The following is an 18905-nucleotide window of genomic DNA, read 5'->3' on the forward strand; positions in this document are numbered from 1 at the left end:
AGTTTTATGAGTCTCACTAAAAGAATCTACAGTCGTAAAAACAATACCTAGATATGAAAATTTGTTAACTATTTCTAAAGGATAGCCATCATAATAAAAGTTAAGATTTTGTGGCAGGCGGCCCCTTTCCTGAAAACAATTACTTTTGTTTAAGCCTTATTAAGACATAATTTCCAACGATTACAATACTTATGCAAAATATTAAGATATCCTGTAATTCGTCTTTTGAAGAAGCAAATATTACAATGTCACCAGCATACATTAACAAAAATACCTTCAAGTAACCGATGTCTATACCTTTTTACCATTTTTTTTAAATAAAACTTGTCTTCAAGATCGTTTAGATACATTGAAAATAAAAAAGGGGAAAGACTTTCGCCCTGTCGAACTCCTAAATAACTTTCTAATATTTCTCCTTCATTATTATTTAATCTTACTCTAGATGTGACACAGCTATAATAAAGACATTTTATAACATTATAAAGCCTACCACGAAGTCCCAATTGATAAAGTTTATACCAATTGTTTTCTCTTACTAGATAGTCGAATGCTTTTGAAAAATCTATGAATGAACAAAACAATTGTTTATTATTATTTAATTTAATAATATGATTAATCAAACCATGTTAAACAAAAATATTGTCAGTGGTGCCCATTTTGGCTCTAAATCCCGTTTGAGATCCTACGTAAACGTAATAATTTTCTGCCCAATTTGTAAGCCTAGTATTTATTAAACGTGTGATAATTTTCCGATAACGCTTAAAGTGTTATACCTCTAGAATTTTCAGCTTCCGACAAACTTCTTTTTTATGTATAGGAACAATGAGACCTTCGCTCAACTTTTTACGAAAATACCCAAGATATAGTAGTTTGTTAAAAAGATTTAAAAGATAGCAAACTAAAACATTTTTTCCATGAATAAAAAATTTGTTTAATATTCGGTCCGAGCCCCCGCCCTTATTCAAATTCAGATCTGATATGTCTAAACGAGAAAACGGTGCATCTAACTCAGAAAACATACCATTTAATTCTTGTTTACCTTTCTCATTAAAGTATATAATATCGTCATCAGTTTGAAAAAGAATGAGTCATCAGGATTATTAATTGCTTTGAAATAATTCGTGAATGTTTCTAGAGATATACCTTTTGGTGCCTTTGGTGCAACTGATTCCTTAAGCAATCGCCAATAAAGTCTAGCATTTTTATATTTGGCATTTAGTAATTTATCAGTGTTTTGTTGGTCTTTTTCATAATTAAAATTCCTAACATTATTCTTATAAATACTTCTTGCTTCTATCATTTCCTTTCTATTTATGTCATTTTTATTGCGCCTATAGTTATTAATATTTTGATAAAAATCTTTCCTGCTAGTGTCATAGCTATCATTGAATTGTGTTGAATAATTGTTATTTGATTTAACATGAACATTACATTTAACTGTTTTTTAAACATTGTTGAACAACTTGATCAATACAACTAACAAAACATTCAATATTACCGTCAATATCATTATAACATTGAGCATTTTCAACAGATTGGTTTAAGTTATTTATTGCAGAAATAAACTCTTCACTATTTATTTTATCAACATATAAATCTTTGTAATCCTTAATCCATTTGTAACAACTACTGAGTTCATTAAATTCTGGTTCGTTGAAGATATTTATAACATCACTAGTTGCATACATACTACCCTTCAAGGTAAACTCAATCAAACAATGGTCAGATAATAAAATAATGATTTAAATTCAGTTAACAATTGAATATCAACAATATAATAGTCTACAACTCTTGACCCATTATATCCTACAAAAGTACAAGACCCCGATTGTTCAGGATTCCCTACCCTCCCATTAGCTAGTCTAAGCCCTGTTTGCTTTAAAAGTCAAGCAGCAGATACCCATTTGAATTGGTATTTTCATCCTGTGAAAAACGAGGTAAAGATACATCAGCTGTATAATCATCTGGAAGTTAATCACAATTAAATAAAAATCAGTATCATCAACCATGTAATCGGGTAAGAGGCCAACCCTCGAGTTTAAATCATCCAAGGGCATAAATTTACAATTGTCATCACCATACATGTTTTGAATGTATAAAATATTATCTGTAATTGTATCGTATATATTACTCTCAACTTGCATGTTTCTACTTGAATTTGTCTGTACAATATATCATAAACAAAGAAAAAGGTCTGTCCCAAAATTAAATGTTGAGATTGAAAATCTTAACCATAAATGTGAATCGGAGTAATCAAACAAAAACATATTTTGTGTCACAAATTTGTTTCTAACATAGATCAGCATACCACCCGAATTGCTAGCCGTTCCTTTTAGTTTAACATCTCTATTTAAGAAAAAGTGTTGAAAGCCTGTTCAAAACTCCCCCATGTTTCCGTAAAACAAATAATGTCATTTTTATTAAATATTTCAATAATTTCTACACTCTTTAATTTGTAATCAGTCCCTGTACATTTAATAAAGCGAATCTCACAACATTATAATCACATTTAATGTTTACATGGACATCGCTTGAACCCCGCTAGTCAGCGCACTTTGACCTCTGTGATTGATGCGCGTTTTCATTGGTTGATTTGATGACGTATGTTTTACTGGTCGAGTACTGACAGACCGAACTCTTCGCTGACTGGCTAATGATGTCGTCCTAGATTTTGGCCTACCACGTGATGTTTGTTTACTTTCTGTGGGTTTTACCTGTTTAAGGTTTGTTTCTTCATTTCTTGTATTTTGCGAAGTTTTTTAATCGGCACTGTGTATATACATGTATTATTAAGACTTGATTGTGACTCAAAGGTCAATGGGGTGTGTATGACTGCGTCGTTGACAGAACTACATCCGTCTGCATGTGTTTGGCTATTAATGTTGTTGTCTTTAGAATGTGAAAAGGCTTTACATCGTTGGCTTGGTTGTTGTAAATGGGTCCGAACCGGTTTACGTTTTAGTGCTTGTGCTCATGATTTCGTCCCAGCACAGAAACGTGTCTACTATTACCCTGTCATTTACAATAAGCGCTGCTGGGTAATTTAATTGCACACGATTCGAACGGTTTTACGGTACTCTTTGTACGCAGGCCAAAGTTTTTTCCTAGCAGTTCTTACTTCGGGGGGTAATCTCTATCGACAGCATATTTTGTACCTGCAAGATTTCGTGCATTTCTCATGACAGTATCGACATTGTTGGACGGAATTTTACTGATTGTACGCTTTTTCGCTGTATTATTATTACGGTAATTGTTCAATGTCCCAAGACGCTCAGCTGATTCAATAAACAAATTATCATAGTCTTTACACGTTTCCTAGTTAAAGAAATCACTTAAGTCATCATATATTGCATCTCTGCCCGTGTATTTCTCCTCAAGGCCATAAATTATCTCATTTTTATGCCCCCACAATGTGGGAGCATATAGCGTTGCACTTGTCCGTCCGTCCGTCAGTCCGTCCGTCCGTCCGTCCGTACGTCCCGAAATCTTGTGAACGCAACTCCTCTTAAACCGAATGGCAGATTTTGCTTAAACTTACAGGGATGAACAACCTTAATGTGTAGATGGTAGTAAAGGAAGGAATTTTTGCTGCGACCAAATTTAACAGAATTATGGCCCTTTGATGATTTTTTCACTATATACTAAGTAGAAATTTTGTGAACGCAACTCCTCTTAAACCGCATGGCAGATTTTGCTTAAACTTACAGGGATGAACAACCTTAATGTGTAGATGGTAGTAAAGGAAGGAATTTTTTGCTGCGACCAAATTTTACAGAATTATGGCCCTTTGTTGATTTTTTCACTATATAACTATGTAGAAATTTTGTGAACGCAACTCCTCTAAAACCGCATGGCAGATTTTGCTTAAACTTACAGGGATGAACAACCTTAAGGTGAAGATGGCAGTAAAGGAAGGAATTTTTGCTGCGACCAAATTTTACAGAATTATGGCCCTTTGTTGATTTTTTCACTATATACTATATAGAAATTTTGTGAATGCAACTCGTCTTAAACCGGATGGCAGATTTTGCTTAAACTTCCAAGGATGAACAACCTTTATGTGTAGATGGCAGTTAAGGAAGGAATTTTCGCTGCAACGATATTTAACAGAATTATGGCCCTTTGTTGTTTTTTTCATTATATACTATGTAGAAATTTTGTGAACGCAACTCCTCTTAAACCAGATGGCAGATTTTGCTTAAACTTCCAGGGATTAACAACCTTAATGTGTAGATGGTAGTAAAGGTAGGAATTTTTGCTGCGACCAAATTTAACAGAATTATGGCCCTTTGTTGATTTTTAGTTTTCAACTTGTGGCACATGTAGTCCCAAAAATATTTGACCCAGAGTCATAAGATTGACAGAACAGTGGCGTGTGGGGGCATCCGTGTCCTATGGACACATTTCTAGTTTCTTCTGATTTTTGTTTCTAAATCGATAACTGTGTATGAAAGAGCTCTCAATTAGGTGTTATGTGTGTCGATTTGACTGTTAACATTTTGTATTTGACCCAGTAAATCTGTGGTTTTCAAAATTAACGAATCTTGTCCCTTCTCTATATTAATCATTTTGTTAAATAACACATTCAGCTTTTCGTCTCGGGTCATGGTTTCATAGGATTCAAAATTGACACTACTAGTATTTATTCGTTTACGTTTTCCTTTGTTTTGAACTGTTGACCACTGACCGCTTCCCGCCATTTCATCCGCCATATTGTTCATATACCCCACCTGAGAGTTTCCTGGGTTTTGAAATAAATCCTCATTTTCCAAATTCTTGAGATGAATTTAAGATCTGAGATAAAGTCCTTTCAGAAGTACTAATGTTCAAGTTCATTTTCACAATTTATTAAAGCGACTCTCTGGCGCTATAAGTCATAAATTTTGATATTTACCCTGTGCAATATTAACTACTTTCGGTCAAGTGATCAAAATACGTGATCAAGCGAACAGCATGGATCCTGATCAAACTGCGGGGATTTGCAGGCTGGTCTGGATCCATGCGCCAGGTCGCAAACCCATTAAGTTGGTTTTGTCATGGCGCGGCTCATTTATAATTGAATTTATTACTGTTTCGTCAGGTTGATTAGACAGATGGATGTGGAAAATGTAGTGTTTGGTAATAAACTTGTACAGAAGTATGTTCATAATGTTACAGATTAAATGACAAATATATCAAGTACGACTTCTACGTTAATATACGGAGTGCAATCAATTATATAATCATTAATAATGAAGTATTTTTACCTCAATTTAGTTATTAACTAAATTAAATTGAAACGAAGATAAGAAAGGGTCTACGATATTTTACAGATAATATAGAGGCGGGAGGGCCTTCACCGCTTTGGCTTGGACTTGCACTTTCTCTGGCTGAAATTAAGGAAAGGGGTATGTTTTCGAGTATCTGTATTCGCCATTCACACTGAACAATTAAAAATACATTGAATACCATTAACCATATATTTTTATTGCAAATGATACATGCTGTAGGCAGAACAACTTTTACAAAGCAATAGCCTTTTGTTGTCAAAGACTTTGATTGTTGCGTAAAGCTTTGAAAAAGTGTCATGTTGAAGTCTCATTTGTTATTGCTGTTGTAATGAGGTTGTCGCTCTACAGATGTACGCTTTGCAAAGGTTGATTGTATAAGCTTATTGATCTGGCAGAAACTCCAGGGTAATAATATTAATTAACAGACCCTTGTTGTAAGATGTGTTCATGAGATGTACAAGTGCATGTAACTGCAAAAATTAACTGCAAAATCATTCTTTCTATGGGATAAACATTGCGATTGCACGTAAAAGGTGAATAACATTGATTTAGAGTTCAGCGACAAATGCCAGTCTTTGGCACATACCTTAGTTAAACATAACATTGCAAGTCTGTTTTTGTCTAGGTGGCGCTTGTATAATGGAACCGATGTCGGTGCTTCCAAGAATTATTCTGATCACGGATGGATATGCCTCACGAAAAAATCTTCTAAATGGTGACGATAATGGTGTAGTTGATAAAAAGGTATTTTAATACTATCGATACACTTTAAAATTCTGCATTTCATATTTAGATTAATGTCATTTTCTTATATGAACTATTGTACACTAACATTATACTAAAGATACAATGTCATTCAATGATATCTTAAAGAATTTGTAATTGCAATATTTGTTACGGAGATTTGGATTAGGGATTTTGTATTTGAATAAGACCTGGAAAGTTGGCATGAAAAGACCAAAAGCTAATGCCACTGTAATTGCACACATAAACTTATAAATGGTACGATTATGTTGTTTCTCTATTCTGATGGTCGCTTCTCGAAAGAGTTTTAACAAATAATGTCTTTGATATTTAAAACCTATTCAAATAGTACGTTAACAGAATAAATATTTTCCGGGGCAACATATTATGCTGATATAAGTAGGCAATGATTCGTGAATTTAAGGTAATATAGTTCTTTCATAAAAGTATTTAGAATTATTTGTGTTTATTTAAACAGTTATTTAGCTAAAGGCATCAGTTATATATCTATATATATGTTATAGTACTTGTCATTTATCACGCATATTTTTAGGTAATTGGGGAAATTGTCTCTTTGATGAATACCTGCCCGTCCTTTACAAGTTACTTGGAATGTATTATACCCGGGAAATGTCATGAGGTGAATATGAAAGTAAAACGCTGATTATATAGATCATTAGAATACTGCTCGTTTAGAAACTATATTCACGTCTTCTTTCAAATTAATGAAGGAATTTTCTTTTTTTTTCAATAAGAAAGTAATTTTTGCTGTATTATAAATTCGATATAAAGATTGTTGACAAGCTCTATGCCCGTATTTGAATAGTTGATTGCAATATACCATTCGCTAAGTGGCTTTATATAAGGCAATATTACCCTATCTAATAAACAAAGTGAACAACTGTATTAAACATATTAATAGCTTTCTTATACAAACGTCTGCTGAGGCCTTCCTCCAACAGTAAAGCTGGAACGTCGCTATGTGATATATACTGTGTCGGTGTGACGTTAAAACAAACGTCTGATTGTTGCACTATTAGTTCTGTATAATGATATACATAAATAATCTGTTAATGCTATCCTGACGATTGTTTACAAATTTAATGATTATACAATACAATTGCTTTAGGAATTTCTGAAGGGGCTTACTAATGGACGAATGTACACGTCGGATGATACAGAGTCCATAACAGATTTTTTCAAAATTCAAGTAAGTGCACCATTTTCCATTCAACCTTAAGATGCTACTTATTAAAATGATAGCTATTATGCACACAGGCAATTGATTGGGATCATTGTACAATTAGCATAAAATCGGCTATTTTCCCCTCTTTTGCCCATGTTATAACGGGACCAAAACCATGCGTTCCATAGTCACGCGCTCTTGTTATAGCCCGGTTTTACCTATGCGCAATACATACAGGGCCAAGTAAACAAACCAAAAATGACGGTTTGGCCTGTTTGCCAAAGTGTTTTATTGAAATTATTGATTCGAGGGCCTCAATCGCATTACGGCGAGCAGCATTCAAGTAACTATGCCGGAAATACGGCGTATAGACATCGCCGCTTATCTTGGTTGTCGCCCTTTCTAAGAAACGGACAGTTGTCAATGTAAACAAATAAATGTCATTCAGTTTAACCCTCAAATTAACTTACAAAACAAGATTACACAAAATGAATATGAGAAAATGTTGTTTTATTGATGTTAATATTGATATATGCTATTTATATTTCTTTGAGAAAATAATGTTTAGTGCCTGATATTCTTTTATCAACTTGTGAGCTTGAGAAAAAAAAAACGATTCTGATGTCACTGGTCTTTTCTACCGTCAATCTGAAATCATTCTAAGAATTTCTGAGGGTCATGTTCCATCTTGGGCAGAGTAATTTAATGTTGTTTTTTTTCTTGACTTAATAAATCTCCAATGATAAACTTTGTTAAATCAATTAAAATTCGAATTTTCGAACGGTTCTGAGCATTTGAATTTCCCAAGTAGTTGGCCCCGGAAAAATAAAACGCATACGTAAAACATGTAGAATTGGATAAATACCGTCCAAGCACACGGATTTAATGTATGTGTTTTGTATTAAATATACATCATGATTTTTTTTGTAAAATTTATGCTATAATAGCGTCAACGCATGTTTATTTCGTGTTATAAAGTATGCAGAGTCCCTCGGAACTGTTGGAGCCAACCAACCGTTCCTCGGGACTCTACAAACGTTATAACACGAAAAAACGTGTGTTAACCCTATAGAATTAAATGTTTTATTTCATGTTATGATATAAGCACTTAACCACTTATGCATGAAGAATTATAAATACTAATTTTCCTTAAGTTAAACTTTCTTATGCGTTTAAGAATGAATACAGACAATTTAACAAAAGGCTAATTTAAGCAGACTTATTTGATGAAAATGAACAGCTGTTACTCTGCATCTGCGAACATTTTATCAAATCTTTGTTTGTTGTATAAACATAAATCAATAGAGGGTTAATGCACCCTTTTTGTGCATGCACGACTACGTATTTAAAGCTCAAGCCCGCAGTGCGAGCGATTTCCATGAGGACTTCTACAGATGTAAATTCACGTGAGATGGTGCATTACCTCCATTTATGCATACAATGCAGTCTATATCGGTAATTCCCCGTTTATCTGTGTATTGTATAAAAAAATTTTGCTCTCCTTTCCACATACTAATGTGGTCCAGAAAACTACACGACGCGCGGTCACGAGAATCTTTCCGCTAATAACTGTTTACTTCCCCGTTAATATGTACCATATTTCGCAAATTTTATACAAGAATACAGTTTGATTTATTTCTTTGATTTATCCGACAAAATAACAATTGTTCATTTCATTATCTTGAATAGGAGAAAGCAAATACAATTATAAAACAAGTAATCAGTGCTGAAATGGACCGAGCTAAAATAGATGATGCTATAGAAAATTGCGAATTGAACGATAAAGGAAAGGTAATGATCTTTTGATTAAATTGATACATCATTCTTGATTTCCATATAACATTTAACATATTCAACTCATTTTATTTAGTACCTTCAACGTAACATTGCTTATCTTGTATGTTGATATTCATTCTAAGTAACAAAACCTGACAGAGTTTGCAAGAGAAATAACATTTGGAAATATATGTTGTCCAAATGAATACATACATTAATATGTTTGTAATACAAATTTAGATTTATTCCTCTGTTTATACATTTTACGCCCGTTTCATTGAGCACAATATACATATACATAATTATTTAGATGTTAAAATTGATGTATTCCAAGAGGCGCGAAGTGTATTCAATTAGAATCAGTTGCAAACTGGAAAAAATATGATGAAAAAGCAGTGGCAACAACATTATTATAATGAAAATTGCAATCTTGTAGTAAACATTATCCTTAATTCAATGACAGCGGATAACAAGTATATTTGATTGCAGGAGGATCTAAGACAAATTATATCAGCTAGTTTCCCGTCAAATGATCAACAGCCTGCAAAAATGGAAACGGATGGAACCAGTAAAGACGCTCGGGCAACGTCTAGTCAGTTTGACATAATACAAACTAATTTTGACAATTAAATTGTCTTGAACTCCCCTCCCTATTTTAATATACATTGTATACATGTATATTTCTGCCCCATTATATGTCTTTTTGCTTTTTTCTAAGATGGTAAATAACTGCAAAGGCATTGCTTTTAGCAGATGGGCTGATTGGAGTAGATTGTAAATCTTCATAACAGTTTCTTATGGTAACATTATTTTATCGAAGTCATTCGAAAGGAATCCTTCCAAACGCTTTGTTTACTTTTTTATACCTTTAAAGATTTTGTAAATTTTAGAATGATTTAGATAGAACATGAACCTGTTATTTACAAAGAATAAGGAATTAACAAGTAAATCGAAAGAAGGAGAGAACACAGTCAAACATCAAGATGGGTTGTAATTGGTTTATTCAATAATCTACCGGCTTTCGGAATTAGGAATTATTCAAATGTCACAGGGATTTTGGCTGTTAAGAGTATCTTAAAACGAGTGTTAATATTGTACCATACACTTAGAAAAAGAGGAAATGAGATTGTGTCACATGCCCTTTTCTTCATATGTTATTCGTTTACATTTGCTTTAAAATATTTAATAAATTATCAGCTGCCACAGACAAGAGTGAACATGCAGAACGACCTATGACAGACCGCGATGGACAACTTGATTCTGTACCACCCGAATCAATTGATTTGTCAGACGATGTAAAATCGTCTCCGTTTGGTTCTGCAGTCGTATCGAATCCAAAATGGATTTGTCATGCAACCAGACAAAATTTTACTGGCACGGTTGTTGGTCCCCGAAGGAAAGGTAATTCATTAATATTTTTCGAATTCATGATAGTTCTCGTAATAGGAATACAATAAAGTTGTTCCTTTTGACGAATACGTAACTTATAAATGTAACTGTATTTGATTTACATCAATAAAAGATTATAGTGTCACAATTGTCCCCGCCATGTTATGATATATATTTCATGCATTCATAATGTTATCAATACTATAAATAGCTATAGATCTGTCGTCAGTTAGTTAAAATAAAACAAAAACATGTTAGCTGTAGGTTGACAAAAATATTATGAAGTTAAATACAGAATAGTATCTATGTAAGTATGACTGAAATGAGGACTGTAAAAGAAAAAACATATACACAAAGGTGACAGATGTTTTTTTAAAAGAAAAGCAAAAATAATCGTTGTTCATTTTTAGGTTTGTTGAAAGTTTTATGGTCAGATGGTTCTATAGTAAAATGCAAGTTTGGAATTAACGGTCAGTATGATATTCTCATGTCCGAGGACCAAAGTATTGACTGCAGTAAGCTAAAAATTGGATCTATTGTTGTCAGAGGTAATTTACAAGTTTTAACTTATGTTACTTATAACTGCGGATATAACTGTTTCGTTTGTTGCAAGTAACTGACAGTATAAATGCAGATGTTTTTATATGTAGATGCATAAATAAATATTATTATTATACAGGTATTTGTAATTATATACGTTAGGAAAACTTGATTTGATAATTGGTTTATAGGGAACATGTTAAACAAATTGTTTGTATATGATGATAAAACATTTGATATCTTTATCAGGTAAAGATTGGCGATGGAAGGACCAAGATGGGGGAGAAGGAAATGTTGGCGTTGTGACGAAAATAGATGGCCCTGTAGTCCATGTAGGAAATTTTGAAATATATTGAAGGGAATGTAAAGAAAATGTCTAGACTCTATATATAATGCTAGAAATAAAATATCGAAAATAAACTTTGTATCATGCTTTTTTGAAAGAAAGTGTAGGTTCATAGCTAAGAAATTTAAATTTGTTTGCGCTGTACGGTTTTACACTAACTTCTACATTGGTGTGATATTTAAAAAAAGGTCATCTAAATGTTTGCCTCTATAATACATATTCTAAAATCAATAATTTGTATTGTTCTATAAACATATATGGATACTGTTTTAGACAAACAACAAGAGTAAAAGAAACCACCAGAATAGCAAATTTAACTATACTATTTTTCTTTATTAACATGATCTTGTCAAGTCAAGCCTGCGTGTTATTGTTTGGTTTAAACAATATTTATTTCTTCTTCCATATTTTCAAACCAGGTGCCCGTTCGTGCCTGAAATAATGCACGGAAGGGCACCTGAGGTCTTCCTCCACCAGTAAAGCTGGAACGTCGCGATATGACCTATACTGTGTCGATGTGACGTAAAACCCAAAACAAAACAAACAAAAAATATTTTCAAACAAAATTTCAATGCATAAATGGCATACTGGATTGAGTAGAAAGCTTAAAGCTTATATGAAACTCTCTCGATCTAAGGGCTCAATTCAATTATATTAATCTCTCTGTAAAACCTAAATGATATCATTCATTAAAAAGGCAAACTTATAGTTGATATTATATTCGTGTTTAGGTTATCTGGTCGCATGGCGGTCCAGGAAATTACCGGTATGGCTTTAACAAAAAGTTTGACCTAACACTATGGTACGATTTTACATTGTTAACTAACTACTTAATTAAGTTTAATGGTTTAAATAGATGATTAAGCAAACATATTAACATACATTATAACCAACAATAACATATGTGCATATTTCTCCATTTTATCTTTTCGCTATATATGCCATTTAACTATACTTTTACATTATTATTACTAATTTGTCAAAGTAAACAAAAGCGGACATTCGTGTATTACTCTCAACTTGAAATATATGTCTGCAACTACAAGCGATTTAAATATTATCGACAGTGATGTTACTTAGTTTAAAACTAAAATAAATGTGACAAAAATGATACGCCTATTTTGTTCAACCTTTTTCAGCAAATACCGCAGTGGTAAGTATTACATTTTAAATACTATTTCACACACAATGAGGATTTTTTTCTGTTTTCACCTCAGTACATATTACAGTTTACTTGATATTCCTTTATGAATTTCTTCCTTTCACTTCTAAAGTTAATGCCACACTACTGCAGAAAACTTACCAAATATATCAAGTAAATTATAGTAAATTTCTTGATAATATGTATATAGAGGTTTTCATCTCCATCTGCATATAGTGTTCTAATTTCAATATGAACATAATGTTTTCATTGACGAGGTTGAACTGTCCTAATGGATATTCATTGTCTATATACAGGGATGCATTTTGCCTGGCATATAACGGATGCGGAAGATGGTGAACAGTGGAAAAGATTACCTAAAAATGTCAATGACAGCATTGAGGAGATGTATAAGACAAAACATACTGGAACGTTCTGTGTATTAATGGATACGCAGTCGTGAGATATTTTAATATTCTAATTTCACAATGCATTGTTATTAAAAAAGAATTCCGTATATTTTGTTTTATAGACTTGTTTCCAACCAAATAGATAATCATTTAAGCACGACTTTGTGAAGTATAGGTAGAACTATTGCGTCGACGTCAGCATCGCTGTCATAATGCTGAAAATGAATGTTAACTGTTCAATAAATTGATCCTGTTTAAGAATACATTAAGTACATGCTTTACCTTGATAAGAGTCATGGACCTGCATAAAATGTCATCAAATATAAGATGTCTTGACATAACATTTGTTAATACATATCAATATACCTATGAATACATTTTTATTGCACCAAGTAGCAAACGCGTTCTAATAATAACTGTGATTTATGCTAACCACTGTTAAAGTTATATAAGAATCTTTTTATAAACGAGGTCGGTACAATGGTCTAATGGTTTGCTGTAAGCTTCCTTTATTTGTTTTAGGTTAAGAATTTCTATTCAGAACCTACAAGCTAGGAATACTAATACACAGACAGCGTATAACTTGGAGAGGAGAGGTAAGGGACCTATACAACATGCTGAAAATTAAAACGTTTTATTTACTGTATTATGTCTGTACTCCAATATTTTCAGTACTATAAATGCAATTAAACAGTGTATCTAGCTTGACGTTTTGAACAGTATGGAGAACTATTATACATGTATGTCACAGGGTCATTTTGTCTTTGCTAGAATACTCTGTAATTCATACACATACTCTATATCATTCCCATGATTCCCCTATCGTCTCTTTTTCAATCATTCATATCATTATTCAACTTCATACTAATAACTTCATTTGACCTGTAACACGTTGACGGGACTCATTCACTTCATTTTTTGAATTCGGTCACGCTAACCTTTACGCATGCGCACAAGAAATGAGAACTTTTTAGCGAGAGCTGTTGTTTTTTTCATTGACTCCGTATTTATATTTTATTGTGTGCCAACAATATATTTACAGGTATATTTGAGGTTAATAAAACGTTGTTAACATGAATTACTATGATATGTGTATGTATTTCGCTTGGAATTATCAATAGCACAAGAAATGAGAACTTTTAGCGAGAGCTGTTGTTTTTTTTTTCATTGACTCCGTATTTATATTTTATTGTGTGCCAACAATATATTTACAGGTTCCTCTTTGAACGCCCTATCCTCCCGAGTGAGAACTCACGTATATCCGTGACATTTGGTGGCCAGTGTTACATTTGGGTCGTTTTGGGTGCGAAAACAGTTGAGGACGAACTCAGTTCGGGTGGATTGTCTCCCGCTTGTATCAGCCAATGAGAATTGGGAAACCCTTCTTACGTCACATAAGGAATGTCAACAAGGGAATTCCGTCCATCATGTTGTATCGAAAATTTTATATTCTATTTTAACAATCAAATGAAAACTTTCTAAAGTAAATATAAGCCTTTTTTATTTAATATAAGTACTCTACATTGAAACCACTAGTGTATAAACTCAACAGACCAGGATTTCTTTATTTTTCAACCGTTGGATTTCTACCTCTGGACATTTTTGTTTTAACAATTTTTATTGGAAAAGGAGATTACAGTGATAAACATTGACTTGAATGACATTAAAATTAGTTGATTTAACCTTTAGATAGATTGATTTTTAAATTTTCTTAAAATCCTTTGTAGTTAAACCATCTAAGGGAATTGTTCATTGTATATTTTTGCTTCACTGTCATAGATTTCTACAGTTATTGTTTATATTTGACAGGTTTGTTTTGGCATTGAAGTTGTGTGTATTGTGTGGAAGTCAAACCTTGGCACTGAGCATGTACATTAACAGAATAACAGATTTCATTGCATTAATAACATTTTCATTTTGGTAACTGGTGATTGGTGAGAATAACCCTTTCATATCTTTCTTCTGGGTCGCCTGATACTATGAGTAATACTCTAAGAAGCCATTTCTTTCCATTTTACCATCTGTTTTGTCTTATTATTACTATACTCCTGTAAGACATCCCCACTTAACAGTCCCAGCTTTATTGAAAAGCTTGTGACATAAACTTTTGTACTATATTTACCTTGATAAAAAAAAAAAAAAAAAAAAAAAAAAAAAGAATTTCATCTTTGGAAAGAAATTTAATTTTGGAAGCTTTTTATTAATTAATTAATCTTTTGGCGGCTCACATACACTTCATAAAATTTATGTGTTCTTGGAAAATGTTTTGTTATTAGGTGCCTGATATGAAAAAGTCAGTAATTGTAGTCTTGTAGTGTAATGATAGTTTAGTTCAACTTGTTGGTACTTCTGTTCATAAAACAGTGAAAGCCTAAAAATATCAAAATACAAGAAATACTATAAAAAATTGAACATTTTATCACAGGGATTAGATACTATTTGATAAAATCTTCTTATATTATTTAAAAATATTTCTAGTTCCGTGTATAAAAATTGTTTCCATTTATTTTAAAAATTGGGAACTGGTTTTTTTGGAAAAAAAAAACAAAACATTTTACAATTGCGGTGGTAGCTTGGCGCAAGTGGACAATTGTATTTTGTTTTAGACTTTTCTCGGGTTTTTTTGAATGCAGTTATCTGGAGAAGATTGGAAAAATTGAAGTAATTTTTCCGCAACTATTTGACCAGGTATTATAGTGTGGTACAATTTGAATCCTTGTTGTTGTGAATTTTTACAGTACTGGTTTAGCCAGGAAAGTACATGAAACATTGTGCTCTTGTTTGAAATAAATCAAGTGATATTGAAGACTTTGGGTATAGCAGGTCATATGGAAGTAGTGTTGTGCTTATATTGTCTTCATTGTTATTTGAATTTCCCTTGTAAATTGTTTGGTAGGTGAAATCCATTCAATTTTTATTACAAGTTTGATACAGTACTGGACTTTGATATTTATATATTGCAGCACATTCTCAATGGAAAACTATAGAAGTTAGTACAGTGTAAAGGAATTACCAAGCATTAAATATAGGTTAGGTTGATTGGCATTTACAGAATTTAATTGGGTGGCACATAAAAGGCTGCAAATTTGAAAGTTTATTTATGTGTTATTTATCTTGTTTGTAATTTATATGGTGTACAATATGGCAACATCATTTTTTGTGTGTTTTAATTATTCATTTACTGAAGGCCTGAATTGTCTTAAGTAAATAAAATTCATCTGGTGTGTAAATTCTGCTAGATATAACATATTATCATTAAAAATTTCAGTTGCCATATTTGTGTATGGTGTACAATGTATGCCATATTGTGAACAAAATTTATTTTTGTGTATTAGATGAGTTTATTTTTTTTCATTTGAAAGTTTTTATTTGGAATAATATTTCAAGTAAAAAGTGCCCTTCATTTTTATTTATTTTTGATCAGTCTAAGTTGGTGTTGTTGATTTGTTGACACGTTATGTCAGTAATTATCAATATGGATAATGACGATACACACCTAGAGGAAAAGATAGTCGTGATGAGTTAGATCTTGAGTATTGTTTGAGACGTGTTTTTGAGTTCTGGTTATACTGTTGATACAGTGCAACCTAGAAACTGATAGACGTTCACCTCTCCACTGATGCTGATCCTGATACACATACACCTATTAGGGAGTACCGACATAGACATCGTGATCGTTCTCCTCCTGTGTTATCTCCTCATAGGTTGCATTCTATTCATGAAAGTGCTTCGTCACCCTTGTTGAAAGACGTCAGAGTCGTGTTTCTTTTCGTCCTGATTTCGATTCCATCCCCTCTTGGCTCAAGCTTTGCCCAGAAAATCTGATTTTATTATTCTAGGCCTGAGTTTGAAGGATTATCAAACAGTCCTTTCCCAGATCTGGCTTCTCTCCCACAGCATGATTCTTATAGCAACCCTTTACATTTTCCACCACAGAGACTTCCTAAGAATTACCTTCAGTTTTCAGGGGAATTGAAGAAAGAAGATGTGGAATTTGTCGTTTGGAAGTATGAAGTCACTGTATCCTCAAAAGCGGTATGTATTCTGAACATTCCATTTTGGAGTCGATTCGGCGTAGTCTGCGTGGGAAGGCCAGAATCAGTTTTGTTACATCTTGGGGAGTGGGCGACTGTGGATGAAATCGTTCGAGAAATGGATGCAACTTATGGTAACGTGGCATCAACAGAGAGGCTGAAAGAGCAATTCTACTCTGCAAGTCAACGGGAGGGTGAATCAATTGTTGACTATAGTCTTCGATTGGAGCATCTTCTTGTTTGATTCCCAAATCACACTCGATAGAAAGACACGGGATGACATGTTGAGGAACAGATTGTGGTCTGGACTAAGGAACCAGGATTTGAAGAACGCCACTAGGTACAAATTTGAGGCGGAACTTGACTATACAGGTTTTAGGCGAGAGTTGCGACTTGTTGAAGAGGAGATGAAGTTGGCTCAACAAGGAGTTAAATCATCAGGTACCTTTACCAGGGATAGATCTTCCACTTCTTCTACTTCTTCTTTTCCTTCTAATTCTTCCGACACGGTCCAAATTGCAGGATGTAAGACAGTGTAGCACCTCTGTTGAATCCAAAAATTTTACAGGGAGTTACAGGGATGTTACAGCTCAGTTGAAGACTTTGAACAGCAGAGTCACTCGCATCGAAAGAGACCTTGATGATGTCAAGAAGAATAGGTATAGGTCAGATGGGAACAGGTGGCGAGGTAGAAGTAATGACATCCGAATTCAAGAGAGCAGAGCCGAAACCATCTCCAAGTTCTAACTCTACTTACTCCATTCAAGACAGATAAGCCTTTAAACCAGCAGGCTCCTCCACCAAAGGGCCAGTAGGAGGACCGCCCAGTCAGAGAGGCCCACCAAGTATCCCTTTGGTTGGACATTCCAATGAAACAGATGTTCTTGTTAATGGAATGCCCTGCTACAGGCACTTTTAGACTCTGGTTCTATGGTCACAACTCTTGCTCATTCTTACTTTTTATCTTTGGATCCTTGTCCAGAGCTGTTGAGTATTTCTGATTTCTGTGTCAAAGGAGCAAATGATTCATCTATTCCTTTTATTGGTTATTCTATCCTGGAAATTTCTGTTCCATGTCTTTCTTCAGATTCTGTTGTTTCTGTTCCTGTTTTGATAGTGCCTGATACTTCTTATTCCAAAGTCTATACCTCTTATTATTGGTACTAATGTTAGCTAGCCACTACAAGAGATGTATTACCACACCAGAATCAGTTCCATCTCCATGGGGTGAAGTCTTTTCTTCTATTCCGGATAACACTGCAGTTCAGGTGAAGGCTTTGATCACCAGACCTATGTATATTCAGCCTTTTCCGGTTTGTACTGTTCCAGGTATTGTTCGTGGAAGTCATTCCATTTGACATGGTGTTACAGAGGATGATGAGAACTTGCACTCTTTCAATGTTTGCCCTCGCCTTGTTGAAGTTGACCCTAGTCGTTCTTCTCTAAAGTTCCGGTTCGAATTTGTAACATGAGTGTCAGACCTGTTCGTATCATGCCTAAAAGTTCAATCTGCCTTCTTCAAGATGTGAACGTTGTTCGATCAGTTTGACCCTTTGGAAGCCACCTCGTCTAATATCAGTACTAAAGATATGTCTTTGGCAGATTTAGGAGTAGACTTATCCAAGAGCACTTTATTACAAGATCATCTTAGAGACGCTACACAACAATTCTCGAGAAATGGAAGGTATATTTTCTACTGGTAATTACAGACCTTGGCTGCACTAATCTTGTTTGAGCATGAGATCAACTTGACTGATCCACAGCCTTTCAAGGACCCCTATCGTCGCATCCCCTGGTATGTATGAAGAGGTTAGGGAACATCTCCAAGATATGCTTGCTGCAGGAGCCATTAGGGAATCCAAAAACCCTTTCTCAAGTAACGTCGTCCTTGTTCGCAAGAAAGACAATTCGCTCAGGTTCTGCATAGACTTTCAGAAAGTTGAATAGTCGGACAGTTACTGATGCCTACTCTTTGCCAAGGATTGATGAAAACCATTGATTCCCCTCGCAGGTTCCAAATCTTCAGCAAACTTGACCTACGATCGGGTTACTGGCAAGTTGCCATGAAG

At 33.8% G+C, this 18905-nt stretch overlaps 1 protein-coding gene across 1 annotated transcript in view; it reads left to right on the plus strand.

The window, feature by feature from the left end:
* The window catches only part of LOC132730638 (uncharacterized), a 30518-nt gene that overhangs the window by 5354 nt on the left and 6259 nt on the right, over positions 1-18905 (plus strand). Inside the window, exons 6-18 of the mRNA XM_060716608.1 lie at positions 5313-5387; positions 5896-6014; positions 6568-6654; positions 7144-7224; positions 8890-8991; positions 9466-9568; positions 10174-10377; positions 10776-10913; positions 11155-11237; positions 11983-12053; positions 12391-12404; positions 12710-12851; positions 13325-13398. Of these exons, the coding sequence (XP_060572591.1) occupies positions 5313-5387; positions 5896-6014; positions 6568-6654; positions 7144-7224; positions 8890-8991; positions 9466-9568; positions 10174-10377; positions 10776-10913; positions 11155-11237; positions 11983-12053; positions 12391-12404; positions 12710-12851; positions 13325-13398 (1293 nt within the window). The remainder of the gene's footprint in view (positions 1-5312; positions 5388-5895; positions 6015-6567; positions 6655-7143; positions 7225-8889; positions 8992-9465; positions 9569-10173; positions 10378-10775; positions 10914-11154; positions 11238-11982; positions 12054-12390; positions 12405-12709; positions 12852-13324; positions 13399-18905) is intronic.

Source organism: Ruditapes philippinarum, unplaced genomic scaffold (genome assembly GCF_026571515.1).
Source record: "Ruditapes philippinarum isolate M1 unplaced genomic scaffold, ASM2657151v2 ctg1896_1_1_1_1, whole genome shotgun sequence".
Classification (NCBI taxonomy): Eukaryota; Metazoa; Mollusca; class Bivalvia; order Venerida; family Veneridae; genus Ruditapes; species Ruditapes philippinarum.